At 36.6% G+C, this 18,092-nt stretch overlaps 1 protein-coding gene across 2 annotated transcripts in view; it reads right to left on the bottom strand.

The window, feature by feature from the left end:
• The window catches only part of vti1a (vesicle transport through interaction with t-SNAREs 1A), a 181,256-nt gene that overhangs the window by 133,343 nt on the left and 29,821 nt on the right, over window positions 1-18,092 (bottom strand). The window contains exons 4-6 of one of the 2 annotated variants that reach the window (XM_042336671.1): window positions 6,913-6,996; window positions 4,815-4,835; window positions 2,112-2,196 (exon numbers count right to left, since the gene is read on the bottom strand). In XM_042336671.1, the coding sequence (XP_042192605.1) occupies window positions 2,112-2,196; window positions 4,815-4,835; window positions 6,913-6,996 (190 nt within the window). The remainder of the gene's footprint in view (window positions 1-2,111; window positions 2,197-4,814; window positions 4,836-6,912; window positions 6,997-18,092) is intronic. The other variant, XM_042336672.1, reaches the window with a different exon arrangement.

The raw sequence follows: 18,092 nt of genomic DNA, 5'->3' as shown, positions 1-18,092 counted from the left end.
TCGGCACTTTGACAAAGTCCTTTCTTACGCTACAACACCATTGTATACAATGGAAAAATAAGATTCATATTTCCACATTTTAGTCTTTGGATACCTCTGCACAGCTCATCAAACAAGTTGTTGGGAAATGAGTAAAGGTCTACAGTTGAGGATACCCAAAAGATGCTTAAGAAATGTTCTACTCATCCACAACTACTCATACAACAGAAATTACAGCAACTCTCTGAATATTACATCAGTATGAAGTAAATTGTAGACAAACATAAAGATTAAACAAAAACAATCAACTTTTCCAAACAAAATCAACTCTGGATCAATAATTTTTCTTTAAAAAGTTTTTGTTATCCTTGTCGATTGTCTTTTACAAGGTTATATTTGCTGATAGTTGCAGAGAGTTTACTATGATCCATACTTGAGGGGACACAGCTTTCAAACATCAATCATTCAATCCCTGAAAATCCAAGCTGCTGAAAAGACTTGTTATTTCCTCTTAGTTAGTGTGGAGGCAATAATAATAATCCTTGCATTTGATATAGCGCCGTATCACGTCTTCGAGACGTCTCAAAGCGCTTCACACAATACACTGTAAAGTGAATTGACTGTATATTTTGTGGGCGAAACACAGCAGCCAATTGCGCACAGCAGCGTCCCACAAACAGTCATGGATTGAGTGACCAAATTATTATTTGTTTTTGAAGGATTATTATTCCCGGAAAAGCGATCCGCCAATCGACTAACAACCAGGTTCCTACTCACTACTAGGTAAACAAAGGCGTGTGGAGTAAGGAAACTGCCCAACGTTTTGCCCTGCCCGGGAATCGAACCCAGGTCTCTCGTTTGCGAGACGAGTGCTCTAAGCACTGAGCTACAGGACTCCATTGCAATGGTAATGATACTGGCCAATGATGACATTTCTTTATCAATATCAAAATGTCCCCATTATTTAGATAAACTCCTCCCGCAAATTAATTTTATCCATTTTTCTTTATATGATTGACTGCCCTCTCTTAACTCTTCCCAAATCAGCCAATCTTACCTTCTACTTCTCTCTCTTAGTACACCTACCTTTAATTTTCTTTCATCGCCACCTTACTTCCCATGACAATCTCAAACTTAGTTTGACCCAACCCCAAAAGTCTCGATCAGTTTTCTTTCTCCTGTTTGTTTCTCTGTATTAATATCACTTATTCGCCTCCTTTTCTTTCCAATCCCAATAATTTGCTCCAGATCCTGCCCTCACTACTTTTGTCTCTGTTTATCTTGCCACAGGATCTTCCCCTCCGCATCTTGCTCGTTCTGGCGCCATCGTTGAGTAAAATGCTGCAGAACTGCTCCGAATGATTTCATGCCTGAATTAGCTTGTTTTTACCTTCCTCGCACAACAAGAAATATCCTATAAATGGATGCACATTAAATGCTGTTATTTTTAAATAGTTCAATCTGATAATCTACAATTACTTGGACAGATGTTTATCCAAACGTAAAACACTCTATAAAGCCGGACTATGTAATCCATAAAGTCCAGATGTGCAATCCAAAATCAGTCAGTAATTTATTCTTGTATTAACTACCACCACAGCTTATCACGTCAAAAATATGTTATTCTAACAGGCAACATAAAGGTTTCTTCTGTGGAAAGAATCCAACTGTGGAATTAAAAGAATATATTTCTGCAATGTAAACAGTAGTAATTTGTGGTTTTTTTTGGAAAGATTAGTTCCTAAAGAACCATGTCATTCAAACTTTGCAATACATATTTTGGATGGGGAAAAATAGTGTGAATTTCCTTTTTTTGCAAATGCTGTTTATGTGTAAGCTTTCATTTCAGAGTGGTTAACTTTACCAAATGTCAAGAGAGTAATTATATTCTGACTGAGTGTTATTCAGTCTCTTTAAAAAATATTTTTAAACCTCAAGAATTGTTTCAGCAGATGTCATGCTTTCAAGTTTAAGGAGATGAGCACAAATAAACTCCCAATCGCCTCTCCAATGTGTAAACCACATCTATAGCTGCTGTCTTTTTCCCTCCTTTGAAGTGCACCAGAAATGTCATGTGTCGTGAACACCACTGTGCATAAGCCAGACAATTTGCTCACTCTCAAAATCCTTACCAGTTTCAACAGTTATTTGGTATCCAGCCTCTAGTCTCCGTGATGACCTTTCCAAGCGTTCTGTATTATCCAGCAGGAAGGCTCTCTGAAACAAAATTGACAATGATTATACACACAATATTTAAGTGCTAGATTATAATTTCATATAATTTAATATGGAAGGAACCGTACACAAGAAAAATAGCATAAAAGCCACATTTTGAAGTTAAAATGTTAACTTGGGTTTTTTTTTCAAAATAGAGCTAGGTTGAGCTCACAGAATATCGAAAACCTACTTTTTGTACTAATTTCTTCACAAATTACTAATTGTCTGAATTGATGCCAAGTACCTTCCAGGTTAGGTTCAGTAAAATGGGAGATTCTATCGACGTGGAGCACAGAGTATGTATTGTTTCAATGCATTTTTTTTCTAACACAATATTTCAAGCAAGACAAAATTCTAAATGGTGAACTCAGGGAAGCGATGTTGATAGTTTCAAGGCTCACGTAAATGAAAACTGTGCCTCTGTATGCATCGAGACTCTTGTGAATTGAGTCAGAATAAACCAGTAAACAGAAGTAATTCCCATTCTGTGGCAGTTTTCTGAAAATGTTGCCAGTGTGAATTCATTACTCTTTCTGTGTTTGACTGAATGGAATCAGACTCTTTCAGCAATTATGAAGAACCACCTTGAATGTTTACATACAAATTGGTTTACTTGGTATCCTACAACTCCCATCTGAACTCTAATTCGCTCTGCAATGTACCATATTTACAAGGTTTGAACTATTCTGAAATATTTAATGATCATATTTACTGAAAATAATATAGTGGCAAAGTAATCAGTTTTACTGATTGCAAAACCAATTTAGTTTTTAGAAATAAAAGCTACTTGCAAGATTTTTCTATATAGGAAACAAACTATAATTGACAATTGCCACACTTTCATTATGATAGAATTAGCAGATTTAGATTGATTATATTATATTGATTATTAGAAATAAATTGCAAAGTCTGAGAACAGTCATACTGTGGTCTTGATCTTTAATAGTTTTTGCTTGTAATTTTCTAAAGTGTCTTATTATGGCGCTGCTATAGAATTTCACTCGGGATTTTATGCTCATTACAGGAAAAATATGGAGTGCTTTGCGAATGCCAGGAGTCTTATTTAAACTGATGTTCTGTAGAATAATTAGGCTCCAATACTGTGCCACACAAGTTGAAATAAATAGCTGTATAATAAGATAAGCAGAATTTTAGATAGGCACAGCTACACCACAATTATCATATCTTATATACAAAACATCTGTAACATTTTATTGTCATTGTTACTGTCATCATTAAGATACATGGCCTTTTTAAGGCCATTCTGAGAATGAAGAAGCTTTTAATCAGTGGATATTTCCCTTGACTTTAGACCATCATGTTGGCGTTTGAATATTGAAACAGATGCTTATTTTCTCCAGAAAAACATCAAACGCAGCTTATAATGTGTATTTTGGTTAATGCTTTTCAAAATAAATCTAAATCTGTAAATTACAACAGTGTAAGTGGATCACTTTTAAAATACACAGACCACTATATACACATTTAAATAAACAAATGTATTGAAGTGGATCAATTCAGGAGTTTTTTTAAGCATTCAAGTAAAGCTTTTTTTTGTTCTTTTAAGACCTTTCTAATACAACCATAGTGGACTGAAACTTCTGCCTTGTGTTAATCTTAAATGTTTTAATTTTAATAATTAGAAAGAAAGGTTATTGAAAAGGATTCTATAGCACAAAAAGAAAAGGGAAAAACAAAGATTTTCACGTAGAGGACAGGATCTCGCTTGCGATGTTGTTTCCTACCACTTTACGCCCATCAACTCTTTTCTTTAGAGAATTTTAATCCTACTTTCTTTCAGGGGGGAAAAAAAACACTAGACCCTGGTTTGTCATCCCAGTTCTATTCATGCTGTCAAAAGACATACGAACTAATCACATGGAAAAAACGAGAGGGGCTACCACATTTCAAGACCATTTTTGAGTTTGACAGTCAGAAAGCTTCACCAAGAACTTTCTTCGCTGACAGATGTCACTTAAAATTGGAGAAATACTTTCTAATAAAAATGGTGCCATATGAACAATCTGAATCATGTCCATAGAAGTGAGTTGCCTTGCTCTAATGAGCCCCTATGGATCTCCCTGATGCAGCTGTATTGACATGCTCACTTAAGCTAATACACCTAGACCAAGATGCCTTGGTGCCTTGAGCACTGACAGTCTGGGATACTGACAGTGTATCTTGCTTCAATCTTCAAAGGAGAAGTGATTAGAATGTTATCATTACCATTCGAAACGTGATTTTCCTATTCCCTCCTGGCAGAGGTGACATATCTGTGAGACGTGGCCAGCAGATCGCAGCAGCTAAAGCCACTTCAAAGCTTCCCTTGAAATTTTTTTCGAAATCATTAGAACAATGTGTTCAGATCAACGCAGATAGGACCTGATGTGAAGGTCAGACACATTGCAATAACAATCTATACTAATTAATCTAGCTCTTCAAATACGGAGTACGCTTGTTTTGGATAAATTATACTGATTACATTACATAACACAAAAACAATTTTAGAAAAACAGCAAGGTTTCCAACACGGTTCTCAAAAAATTAACAGTTGACAGAAAACACCGATCTTTCCCAAGCACACACAGATACCTAACAACAAACAAGAATGCACTCACCTCTTCACGCAATTTTATCAACTGTGAACGCACAGAAAGATAAAAAGGAAAGAAATGGCAGGGATGAAACATCTGTCATACAGTAGGGTAGAACATTAACTATGACAATTTATCTGTTTACGTACTTAGTATTAAGAAATCATAGAAGAGTTCCTTTAAAGAACCTAAAAAGGCTCACGCAAAGAGAATTTTCAGAAGCATATTTTGAAAGAACAAAGATTAGTTCTTCCTTTGTCAACACACATAGTTACAATCATTTTTCTCTTGTTTAGTGCACAAGAGGTATGTTTGCCGCATTCTTCAAAGAAAAAAAGGGGCTTTATAGCAAAGATTTTTTTTAAGAGACGTAAAATGTGTACAGTATTATTTCAAATCGTTGAAGTATAGATGGCTTTGTCATCGGCCATTTAACAGCTGCGATTAAAGACAAAGCAAAGCAGAAGCAATTGTGGGTCCAATATACACATACAGAACATACACAACACTGAAAAGACTGACTGCAATGATTTGCGCACAGATGTGTATTTTAATTGATTAAACAAACTTGTGGTAGAAAAGGACACTTTAAAAACATTCTGAAACCAACAGCATGGGGGAAAAGTGGACAGCACAACATGCAACAGACGTGGGGGCAGAATCCGTCATCTTTTAGCTGAAAATTGAAAGCACTGCTGCAGTGAAGGAAAATAAAGTACTTTTACTTCATAGGAGAATTTTACAAAATACCTAACAAAAATATAGAACTGCTGGCACTTACTTAAAAAGGAAAATATACTTTTCCATGATACCACTGACAAAATGTTTTGAGGTTAGGAAGATGGTGCGAGCTTTTTCGGGTCACCACCTCAAATTGACCAGAATACTTAACGGGCCAAAGTGCAAAACTGCGCACTAGATGTGACCTGTCCTCTCCAGTCATATCCATGAGTAGTACTATGAGGCAATGCCCAGTTGTTTTACAATAGAATCTTAACAAAATGTGTTCTATCTTGTTTGTGCTGCCTGGCTGATTTTAAAGCTTCTCCATGGATTTGAGGGCGGCTTTGGTTTAGTTTATTTTGTGCCACGCTGAGGTACGTATTAATGCGTATTAACGGAAAAAAGTGCTATTCAGACAGATAACAAGAGAATATACTGAAAGTTGTATATAGTCGGCAATCGTACAATTGCGTTTTGCATTTCCCTCATTATCATCATCATTAAGAACGGAGTTCTGCCATTTCAGTTATGATAATCGCAGGATTTTCAAACAAAGATTTTCAATATGGTATTCGATACGAGTGGTAATCTGTTCTTTGTAACCTGAAAAATCTGGTGCGCGCCGGTTTGAACCAGCAGAATCTCTAGTGGCCAGACTGCTGCTGTGACTGAAATCGAAACTGCGCCGCAGTATGTGAAAACCACGTGACGCACAAAACTACAGAATTATGAAAAGCGATAACGCCAATTCCTTCTCTGTCCGCATACAGATAACGAATAAATGCTGAACTCTATTAAATGTCCTTTACACATTATCGCTAGGTGAACACGCAATTTTCAGAACTTATAAAGGTTCTCCATTCATTTCGTTATAAATCCTCGCCATGTAACTAACAGATTTGTTGCTCATAATGATCTGCTCTGCCAGGGCTATATGAGATGATACTGACCTCTTTCAGATCTTCGGGAATTAAATTGACCGGCGCCAACCTCTGCGCTAAAACTGCAGTTTGGTGTATTTCGTGCACAGTAAGCCCCATAGCATTATCGCTGGAGCTCACTACTTCACAGGCTCCAGTCGCATTACTTGCATTAACAAAATAAACAAAACTTATAAGCGAAGTTGGACATCTTGCAGATTTTGTTCTAAGCTCGAAATTTGTCAGCGGAATAAAAAAAATCTTCCCGATAAGGTTCTGCCCATGGTCTCTGTACTATGATTAAAACCTAAACGGTTTTTAAATCGGAGGTTTTGTTGTTGCTTAGCTTTGCATTAAACAATGTATTTCCACTTGAGTTGCTGTTAATGCTGTTACTGAGCAGCTTGAGAAGACCTACTAGTGGCTGACCTTCATCACCCTCGAGCCACCCACAAGGGTATGCTGATTAGTGGCCATACCTGGTTCTCGGAGGTATTCCCATCATCCCCCAGGAGCTCATTTCGAAGGTTTACCTCATCACTGTAGGCGATCCGTGACCTTTTCTGTAAACGAAAGGGAAAAAAGAGCAAAACTTGTGTTAGAAAGTAGGACTTACAAAATTAGTAGAAGTATAGTCTTCCTACAGCGGCAGAGCCCCCTAATGGATTGCCTCCACAACACAGATCTACTGTGGTAGTTTACTGTTTAATTGTGAAATTCATGTCTGGACAAATGCATCAGTCGGCACAATGGAGATGAAGGACTTGCCAGCAAAGTTGTTGCTGTCTCTCATTTAACAAAGTTGGCTATAGTCGACTGATTTTTTCACACAACTTCATAGTTTGAAGGGAGTGGGGGGTGTGTATGAATATTACACATCCACATGTCCCATTGTTGTTGTTTCCAATAGTCAAAGAAGAAATAATTAAGGAAAGCATTTAGTTTGTCCTCCTCTCCTGAAAACTTCCCAAAGTATGAACATTCAAAATACCGAAAGTAAACAATTGGCTAAGGAAAACATTACCTTTTGCAGAACTTTAAATGTTAACAAAACTGTCAGCATTTGATCAACTAAATCAACTTTAGTAATTGTATAAAGTTTCATTTTGTTCCACAATTGCATACATGTTTTACAATGATTTCAACAAGGCCCTACAAGTTCAAAATACTGCAGAAAATGTTTGATTCGATTAATTATATTGTATTGATTTAAATGCTAGTTTCTTACCCCAAATAAAGTCTATTTTAAAAAATATATTGCAGTCAAGTTTTTGTTGAATGCCAAATGCATTTGCAATGTATTATGGTCATCAATCCTACTCCACACTGCGCAAGTTATTTTTCCAAAGAATTTTAATGAAGCATCAAATCAAATCTAACGTGTGGAAATGGACCAGCTCTACCTTTTAATTACAGTATATTATTTTATTATTCCAAGATATGTTTTGAAGGAACAACACCCTCTTCTAAATTGAAACACAAAAATGTCAAAGGGTCGAAACACTGATCAATGAAAAACAAATCATACTGTAGACCAGAACAGTTTTCATACTATAAAGCAAATAATCTTCTGTCATTATAAGGCCTAAGACAGCTATGAAAACCCATTAGTAAACATTCCCTATATCCACTGCTTGGTAAGTTAGTTGATTATCACGCAAGTCCAGATCAGAAGTTAGTGGGATAAGTATTTGTTTTGATTCAGAACTTTGTAGTGTCCTACATTCTAATATTTATAGTATTGTCATGATTGGTAACCATGACAATCAGAAATATTGTTTGGTCTGTCGTGAAATTGAATACAATGAATAAAAAATATTTTTGAACGTTTTGAAAAGGCATAATTAAATCCAAATTCATTTGAACCAAAATTCAACATGCGATTCTAATATAAATAGAACAATTGACAATGTGTAGCAGAGGTTACAAAGTGGGTAACCGTGTAATACTGAGGACGAACTGCTAAATTAATTTTATATTGGAATAAAGTTGATAATGAACTCTTGCATTGTCTTTCTGGGTTTATAAATCACAGGCGGCAAATAAAAACATCAAGCTTTTTGGGGGCCTTTCTCACAGCGACTATTAATAGCAAAGCACTCTTTAATACTTCCCTTGATATCATGTGAGGAAAGCAAGGAAGGAAGTGTTGGACTGGAGTGAAAAGAGAAACAGCAGCCTGTGGTGAGAGCTGAGGCCTGGCAGGGGAGAGTCTTACAAGAGTTGCAATGTGGGCAGTCTGAAGCACAGTTTGATAGGAGCCACGCTTATTTTTTAATTGGGAAATCAGTTTTGCTTTTCACCTGCCATTTGTGCCATTGAGACGTTAAATCTTCATAGAGGGAATTGGGATTTTTTTTTAAAAAAGAGCTAGGATTGCTCACTGCCTATTGTGGCTACAGCTGTGAAAGACTTCTGAGCTTGAAGTGGCAGCTTGACCATATGGATGCCAATGGGTAACGTAAAGACAGTAAGACAGAGTAGCAAATTTATCACAACCGTCCCTGAAGAGTTGCAAGTCATATTTTTCTGTTTACATGTTTTTTAATAAAGAATATCACATATTTGCGGGAAAGGGAGAGAAGCAAAGCTGAGTTAAGCTGAAATGACCATTTTTATAGCAGAATGTTCCACAATAGTTCCATTCACAATGTGGACAAACATGGTTAGATCACGTAAAATATACAAACATGTTACACACCTGGAGAAATAGGGGGGGGGGGGGGGGGGGGAATCAACGGTTACACCCTCCTTTGATTATTTAAAAATAATCAGGCTTAAAATACTATTAACAACAATATGTGAAAACAGGCACAGTAAATTCAAAAACACATGTTTGGTAGCAAAGATTATAGCTAAATGTTACGCAGCAGAGCGGCAAGAAGGCAACGATTCAGTTTGAGGAGTATTCAATGCACTCATTTATCAACCTTTAGTTACCAACTAAAAAAAATCTTTAACCTCACAGTTCATAAATGTAGGGTTGAACATAGGATGCATTCAGCTCCAGAAGCACAGCATGGTGCCAGGCCAAGAGCAGTCAGTGTTCTGTACTCGATAATCACTGCACGTGCGATTGGAGTGTACTGTGGACAGCATCTGGTTGGACATTTCATCTCCTGCTTGATGTTTGGGGGAAGAGGGGGAATGCTGAATCAGCATTCGCCGATAAGTTATGACAAGTATACTTTTATAGGGGGAAGGCAGAACATGACCTTTTTAGAATGGCTTGGTTTTTGAATGAGAGGGTTTTGTGGGGCAGGCAAAGTTTCACATAGGTTTTTGTAAAAGAAATATTCAGGGCGAAGGATAGTGAAGTTATAAGAATGTTTGGTTAAAATATACAGAAAGTAAAATTAAGACATGAGGATGTCAGGTGCAGAACTCACAGCATGTTATAGTTCAGAATGTAGCCTGGAGGAGGAGGAGGAGGAGGACTGACTCATTTCGCCTAAAATTAACTCACCCAACTCACATACGGGCAAAACTAAACCACTGGATTTCATACTACACCTTTGCTACTCACATTTCAAACTACATCATTTCAATATAGAGCCTTATGTGGAAATGTCACACTATTATTTTTAGATGCTGTGACTGGCTACGTGGGCAAACACAGTAGGTAATCAGCAAACAGGATGAATGACTAAATGTAATCTTCATTTGTTAAATTTGGAAGAGGGATATATAATGACCAAAGCACTGAAAGCACTCCCTACTCTTCTTCAAATAGGATCTTTAGCACCTACCTGAACCATAACACACAGATGAGCCTTTGTTTTGATGTCTCATCCAAATGGAAGCATGTCAAGCAATGCAGACTCCCTTAATTTTCCTTATTGAATCATACTGAGTTGTGAGAGGTCTGTTGGTGCCAAGACTGAAGGACAGTTGAAGCAAGTTTACTGTAATTGATCCAAGTATCAAAGCATTGCAGTTGGCTGGTTACAGGATTATAATCCTCCGCAAGGTAGAGTTACAATACTTGCATTTGATAGTACATACAGCACATGCAACAAGTGAGAAAACCACAAGAAACCATGGGAAACTGTAGGAAAGCTTATGGCAGCAGTCCTATTTGAGGCTCATATAATGAAAGGGGCTGCAACAATTTTTATTGCACCCAGACAGCTACTTTTGGTACAATTCAAGCCTCATGCAAAAAGATAACAAAGGAAAGCCCAAAGCAGGCAATATTTATACAATGTTGAGCGCTCAGCCTTCAGTAAATTATGGGAAGAAGTAACGGATGGAATAATTTACTTAATCTGGATCTTATACCTCTTTGGTAATCCTGGGAAACGCCTGTAGTTCTCAATCGGGAGAAGAGGCTAAATGCACTACTGCTGTTACTAGCAAAACATATTGCTCTATAATACTGAAGAATGAAAACAAATGTTGCTTGTAGCATTGGTTTGATACAGTGGTGGAAACAGCCAAACTGGGTAATGAAGTACAGTACAGCCTACCATGATAGAACGGAATATGTGCTTATGTACACTGAGGAATGGATTTGAAAAAAGTATGTTCGAGTGGGAAATGTTCCGCTCTTGGGCATTGTACCGTGTTACTCTAGAAGGTGGGAGACAAACTCAACCATAAGCAACCAATTGATCAATATAATGCTACTTATCACTGAAAGCAGAGATTTAGATCAGAGTTAAGCACTGGGAGCCAAAATGTTCTCATTAGTCTAATCTTTTTCATTTACGGTTTCTTAATTCCTTTTTTCCTCATTCTTATCTAATTTCTCATCATATTCTTCACTTCATCATGCTTTTTTGTAATCAAGAGAGTCCCGTTGAAGCACACAGACACAGTGGATGTGTTGTGGAACTCTAATGATAAGTAGGAAGCAATCAAAAAGTGCAAATAAGAGCACCAGAACAGCTCATTTAGAACTATCATTTTCACTGACCTACATCTAAATAGCCCTGGCCACCAAGAAAGCCAATTACATTGTTTTGCATGTTTTGAATGGGGCATGTTCCTTTCATTACAGAACATTGTAAAACAGTTTAATGTGTCATGCCAGCCCAGAATTCACAACAGCATTTATTTCAATTTCACAAATTCTGTATCACAGTACTAATATAATCAATAAGAAAATAAGTACAAAGCTCCCCTTGAATCTCAAATCATTTCACCCTGATCAATTTTTCATTTTAAATGTTTACTGCAAATCTTATCGTGGTTTTAGATTAATTTTTAACCATGCAGACTGCCCAGGGATCACCCGATGCCTTAATTTTGAATATATATGAAACTGCACCAAACCCATTTTAAAGAGGCTCTGTGTCTTTTAAGTACAAATGCTTTTTAAAAAAATTCCAACCACAAAACCGACACCGCAGAAATGTTACAGCACTTTTCTTACCGTTCACACAAAAAAAATACTGTATAAAATGCCCATTGGGTCGAAATGTAATCTGGCTGGTAATCAGAACCTCTCTATAATAGTAGTGAAAATGGGCCAAGTAAAGTTAATCTGCAGCATTATGAGAAACTGAAACCGTTTACATAGTAGTCATATCACAGTCAATTATTTAATAATTCATTAAATCACAATGGGTAGCTTAAACACTCCACTGTATGCATAGGAATCATACAGGGCTTACTTCTGGTGGGTTTCTTTTGAACTAAAATATCTAAGAAGTTTTTAAAAAATGCCATATTAAGGTAGAGAATTATAATTCTGGCGCACTGATGAAATTAGACGAACTAATGTATCAATAAAATATTATTTTCCCACATACGCACACTCCAATCATGGCAAGTATTCAGCTGGCAGAGCAGGTAATGTCACAGGTTCACTACGTTGCAGCTTCAAGATTCATAACACATTTTATTAATAGTTTATGAGTTCTATACTTAGAGGAGTCAGTCAAACCAAGCATTCCACTGTTCTGTGCCTTAGCTGTCAGTTGCTATTATCCACCACTATAACAATAATGTGCATAGCACATGTTCTTCACTTTATACAAAATTCCAAAGCAATGAAATGTACGACAATTGGAGTCCAGCCCTAAAGGAAGTCTGTTCTGGTAGCTTGTTAAGTTTATACAAAGTGTAAAGTATTTACTAGGCACAGTTATAATTTCAAAACAAGTACTCTGCAACAATAGTAAAAGAAAAGTTTGGTTGGAGTATATTTCAGCTTATATAACTCACTATTAATGTGCTGTTAAATGCGCCTAAAATGCATTATAGTATAGAAGATTCTGCAACCAATGTAAAACAATTAAACTCCAATGCTTTGATTAACAATTTACAAATGGGAACAGGAGTAGGCCATTCAGTCAGTTGAGAATATTCTACCATTAAGTCGATGACAACTTCTCAATTCTATTTAACAACCTTTTCTTTGTATCCTGACTTACCAAGTACGGTACTATATTTATCTACCACACTTCTGAACTCCTCAATTGGCTCTATATCTCTAGTCTTGTAAATCGGTCCATCCCACAGCTCACAACCCATTGTGCACCGATTTTTTTCCCTGGATTCCCCTTTCAGTTTAGCTTTAATTTCACCGTTGAACCCTCTTGTCCTGGATTTCCCAACTAGAATGAAGAGTCTATTTTACTTTGTAAAATCATGAGACCCACAAGAGCAAAAAACTTCTTACTCCGACCAAAAGGCGTATTGCTTAAAAATTACTCAGCTGACAGGAGCTCTAGTTCGAAGAATTTTCATTACTTTTGCTTAACTGTACATAAAGAAATCAGGTTAACAAAACACAGTTCTTCATACAGTATCAGTCTCTGTTTGGTGTTTGTTTTACAGGTGAAGAACATTCCAGTGGTGTGAGTTATTTTTAAAAAAGCAAAATAGCTGGAGCAGTTTCCAATTCTAAAATGAAAGCACAAGGACCCACAGAACCAAATAAATTCCAACCATAAAGCATCCATTTATTGCAAGTTTTTTTTTCTCACAGTTCTTGCTGAGAACCACTTGTATAACTATTAGTATCAATCAGTAGAACTGTGAAAGCAAAAAAGGCTTGTGGGACAGGCAAGTGGAATAGGAACCATTACATGCAGCATGGCACATTAAAACTGAGGACCGTATAATGAAATAAACATTGGCACAGACGAACAGAACTGCTGAAATCATATAGCCCAGGAAACCAGGGTAATTTTGTAAGGAGAACTGCATTAAGAGTTTAATAGATTCCATATGTTCATTGCAGCACCATATAATTTACAGATTTAATAATGCCTTGCTTCTAATCAGTTCCCACACCTGCTGAACATTTATTTTACTTACACTCATTTCTAAAAGCTTTCTAAAACAATGCTTTTCTAGTGCATAAACTTATTTTCTGTGATTAAGTCCCTTAATCATCATACACCATAGAGCAGTCTACAAAAAGTGCGTTGTAACAGCATATCAGAACTCCTACATTAATGAGAAACATTATGAAAATATTTTTTGGAAAGGTTAATAAAATTGTATTAAATGTTGGTGAAAGTACTAAAACAAATGGAAAGTTGCTTTAAAATATTTTTTTTAAAAAAAGGTAATATTGCTCAAAGGCCACAGTACGTCTTGTGTAGGAAATGGAATCGACTGTTCCTTGTGCAGTATTGGGTGTTCTTCGGAGAATGAGGCTGAGATGCTTTGGAGCAGAGAGGAAGTTTCATACTGCATTTGGTCTTGGATTGCATGAGGTAACACAAGAGTGCTCAAAACTGTAAAGTATTTCATTTCCTAGCAATAATGTTCCTCTTCTGGATGAGCATAAACTTCACCAGAGAAAAGGATCTTTTTAAAAAATAACTACATGACATTTAAAATAATGTTAGTACACTGTACTGTGTTTAATTTCAATACGTGGGCCATTTAGAACAGCTTGGGGAGAAATTAAAATGATTCAGTTACCAGGACTTGCTTACTAACATACTTGCTCCCAAACAGAAATACAGTAATCGTATTTTTTTATTTTGAAAAGAAAGCACAATTGTCAATTCCCTGAATTGGTGCCTTAATAATGAACACTGAAAATGTTTTTTTTTCAAACAGAATTTTATGTTTTACCTACACTGACACAGAACCTGTGCATATAGTGATTATCTTATACCCACTCTCCAAGATCAATCAATCAATCAATGTGTGAGCTCTAACGGGTACTGCACAAATAAGGCATAAATAACCTTAAGTGAGAGATACTGTAGTGAGTGAGAGAAAACTGTATTTCTTCCCCTTGCCATGTTCGTATCCATTCCCATTCTGTTTTATTGTCTTCCTATCCTGTTTTATGTTTCCCCTTTAGCACACAGTATTCCATGGCTGGCACGTAACTGGATGACCTGCCAGTGTAATTCTGAACAAAATCTGAAAGTACCAGAGATGTTTTGTCCTCTGATTTTTCTCTCCGTTTCTCTTTGTCAGGAAAAGAAATCTCTTGGCTGAGATCTGGTACTCCCTCTATGTGGAGATTTACAGAGCAAATATCCATCTCATCACTCTGTGGTTCTATTCGAGGAAGACAGTGCTCTTTAAAATGGAACTATTCAGAGGTGTCAAAACAAATGTCAGCCAATATCTAAAGTGGTTGCTTCTGCTACGGGCACATCAAGCTGATTTGGAAGGGTGTGCAGCACTGCTCTCAAGAGTAAAGTACTGCTGGAAATCAAAAGAACCCCAAAATGTTGGCCATATGGCAAGGACACTTTTTCATTAACAAAAAACAAGAAGAGTCAAGAGGAAAGTGCCACCACTTTTTGCACTCTTACTACAATGTTAATGCATAATGACCGAAAAAATCAGTAAAAGTACAATTTACATTCAGAAACTGCGTTGGTTCATGTAAAAGAAAAAGTCTGTTGTAATGAAATTTGTTCCTTTATTGCAATAAATGAGCAAAGAAACAAGAAAAAGTTATCTGAAATAGGAAACTGATACACAGTTAAGATAGAAAAAAAGACATTGTTTTTGGTACAGTAATCCAGACATGTTGCTCCAAAAATATACAGTGTCCTAGACAAGCATGTAATACCAAATGATTGTACCTCCTCAATGTCCCCCAAGACATTTCACTATGTAAAGCTACAAACTATATTAATCGAGTGATTTAAAAACAGTACTACAACAACAACAAAATTACATTTATAGAGCGCCTTTCACGTCGGAGGATGTCCCAAAGCTACTGGACTGGAACTTGAAAGATCTCTGATCACAGAATGAATTGGCCATATGCCCCAAATCAATCATAGACGTTCGTGCCTTCTCTATTCTACATAAGAGTTTTGAGCATAATACCTTAAACTGGAGAGAGGAAGAGAGAAACCAGCAAACAATAGAATAATGACATTTTGATTAGAACAGAATAAGAATGAAAAATGTAATTAACAGTATAAGTAACAGTTCAAAAAGAGATATTACAAGACTTTTATTTATTAGAACTGATTAGAACATATACGGAACACAAATCCATGTTGTCCAATATGGCACTGATGATTTTATCTACCCTAATTTTAATTAAGTAATCTTTCAGATTGTTTTTGGTAGGGTTTACAATATGCGATTCCCAATGTTACAAATATTTAACATATCTTGCTGTTGTTGCCAAATAAAGAATTAAGACAGAAACTAACTAAACCTAGCACATCAGAAAAAAATAGAACTCATGAAAATAGTAAGTTAATATCTTTTTATGGTTTCTGTAGTGGCTTTAAATATTTTCAATTTGGAATATCAGTGTCTAGTTATGAAATTTTTTAAAAAAATAATACAATCAGTATTCAACAGAAGAAGGTTTCTTTTCTTCTCAGACCTAAAATATAACACTCCACAAGTAAAACAATCTTTACTTCGGTCAAAGTCCTCTCTTCAGAACAACGCCTTTCACTTCGGGAGGACTCTTAATAGTACTATAATAATTCCCCATGATTTACAATCAATGGGGAATTTAGAAATTTAATCCATTATACAATCATCTACCAAGTTCACAAATTCAAATTAGTCAAATATTGGCATCATGTTTTAAATGTCACAATACATTATCCAACACTGTTGAAAGTTATTTTTACAAGTCCCGATATTAACGTTTTTGTCTTTTACTTTTTTGATGTAGTGCTGTTCTGAACTCGAAAAAAATCTCCAGCTCACCAACATGTGTTTCACAGTAATCCATACAGAACTTTAATACGGTTTTAATACGGTCCATTGAAAAGGGGCAGTATGCGAGCCAGAAATTCTCAATATAATAATGTGCTCACTCAATGCTATCCAACGTGGACTGGAACGCCACTTAGGTTTTTATTTGAACAGTATTAGTTTTGAAGAGTATAAACTGTGCAATCTTCATGCACGATATCCTAACATTATCACACCACTTATAAATCATCAGGGCACTCCTCGACAATCAGAATTATGCTTTGTAGCCCTCAGAACACCCTTTCAATGAGCAAAGAATGTGTATTCCAGACACCTCTTAACCATGGAACGTTCTGTACTCATTCTCTTTAATATTCGGGAATGATTTATAAACATTTTATGACAAAATTTCAAATACTTACCGCCACACAGAGTGCTTCCACTAGACCCCTCCATGCATGCCAAAATGGCTTGGTTAAGAGAATAATCCATGTATTTGGATCACGGTCTTTTGGACCCTGGAGGTCTAACTACACCACTCTTACAATAGAAAGTCACCAAAGGCAAAGAACGTGGTAATGAAACATAGGCCACCCTGGAATTACAGAGGGAACCACCACAACCTCTACAACAGAGTTAGGGAAGACTAACTAGTCATGCACAGGGATATCCAACCGTATACCAGCAGCACCTTCCCTGATATGTTACAGGACCTACTGGATTGAAACCCCAGAAACCACAAGAACCAAACATGGCTGCATCATCTTGCTAGACTCCACTAAATGCATACTTGGCATGCTACCCGATAGCAGGAAACATCTAAACATGTAAAGTTGTGCAGTTCTCACTGGTTAGTTGGAGGATGCTGCCCCAACTTTAATGCAACTAACTCATCATCGACCACTCACAAATATTTAGACAAAACAGCTGTGGGACATATGCCAGTCTAAATAAACGATGGATGAACTGTTCCCAGAGCAAGAAAAGCATATAGGTTTGTGCGCATTCAGTCCACCATATTCCTCCACATCCCCAAGCTTGAACCAATACTCCCAAAAAGATCAAGAATGCAGAGTTATCAGCCCCTGCTACCTACCCGAAAACCACAATAAAGCATCAAGCGATCCCTTCCTGCTGCTGCCCAATAGCCACTAGGCCAGACTGTTGTCAACTATGAAGGTTCATCCACAGCCCTGCAATGCCTCATTACCATTCAAAACCTGATGTATTAATCTGCCTGTATATTGGGATTTAACATGCAATATCGATCAGTGAATGGGTAAATGATAAATGTGGGAAGGCCCAATACCCTTTAGGTCCCAAGACCGATCCAGAATAGATAAACGTATGCATTATGTGAGTCCTGTGTAATGTTACATGTACTACGAGAATGAATAACTTTGCCATCAAAACAAATCCTCAAAATGTAACAGCTCCAAGTCCCATGATAAAATTAGACAAAATACTTCAAAACCAGTTACTGTATGTTGGAAACATTAAGTCATGGTACAATGTTATGCTTCTTACTACAGTTATTTTTGGCAACACAGCTTATCTT

The sequence above is a fragment of the Callorhinchus milii genome, unplaced genomic scaffold (assembly GCF_018977255.1).
Source record: "Callorhinchus milii isolate IMCB2004 unplaced genomic scaffold, IMCB_Cmil_1.0 Scaffold7, whole genome shotgun sequence".
Taxonomy (NCBI): domain Eukaryota; kingdom Metazoa; phylum Chordata; class Chondrichthyes; order Chimaeriformes; family Callorhinchidae; genus Callorhinchus; species Callorhinchus milii.
The sequence above is the reverse complement of the archived record's forward strand: the minus strand, read 5'-3'. Positions and strand labels throughout refer to the sequence as shown.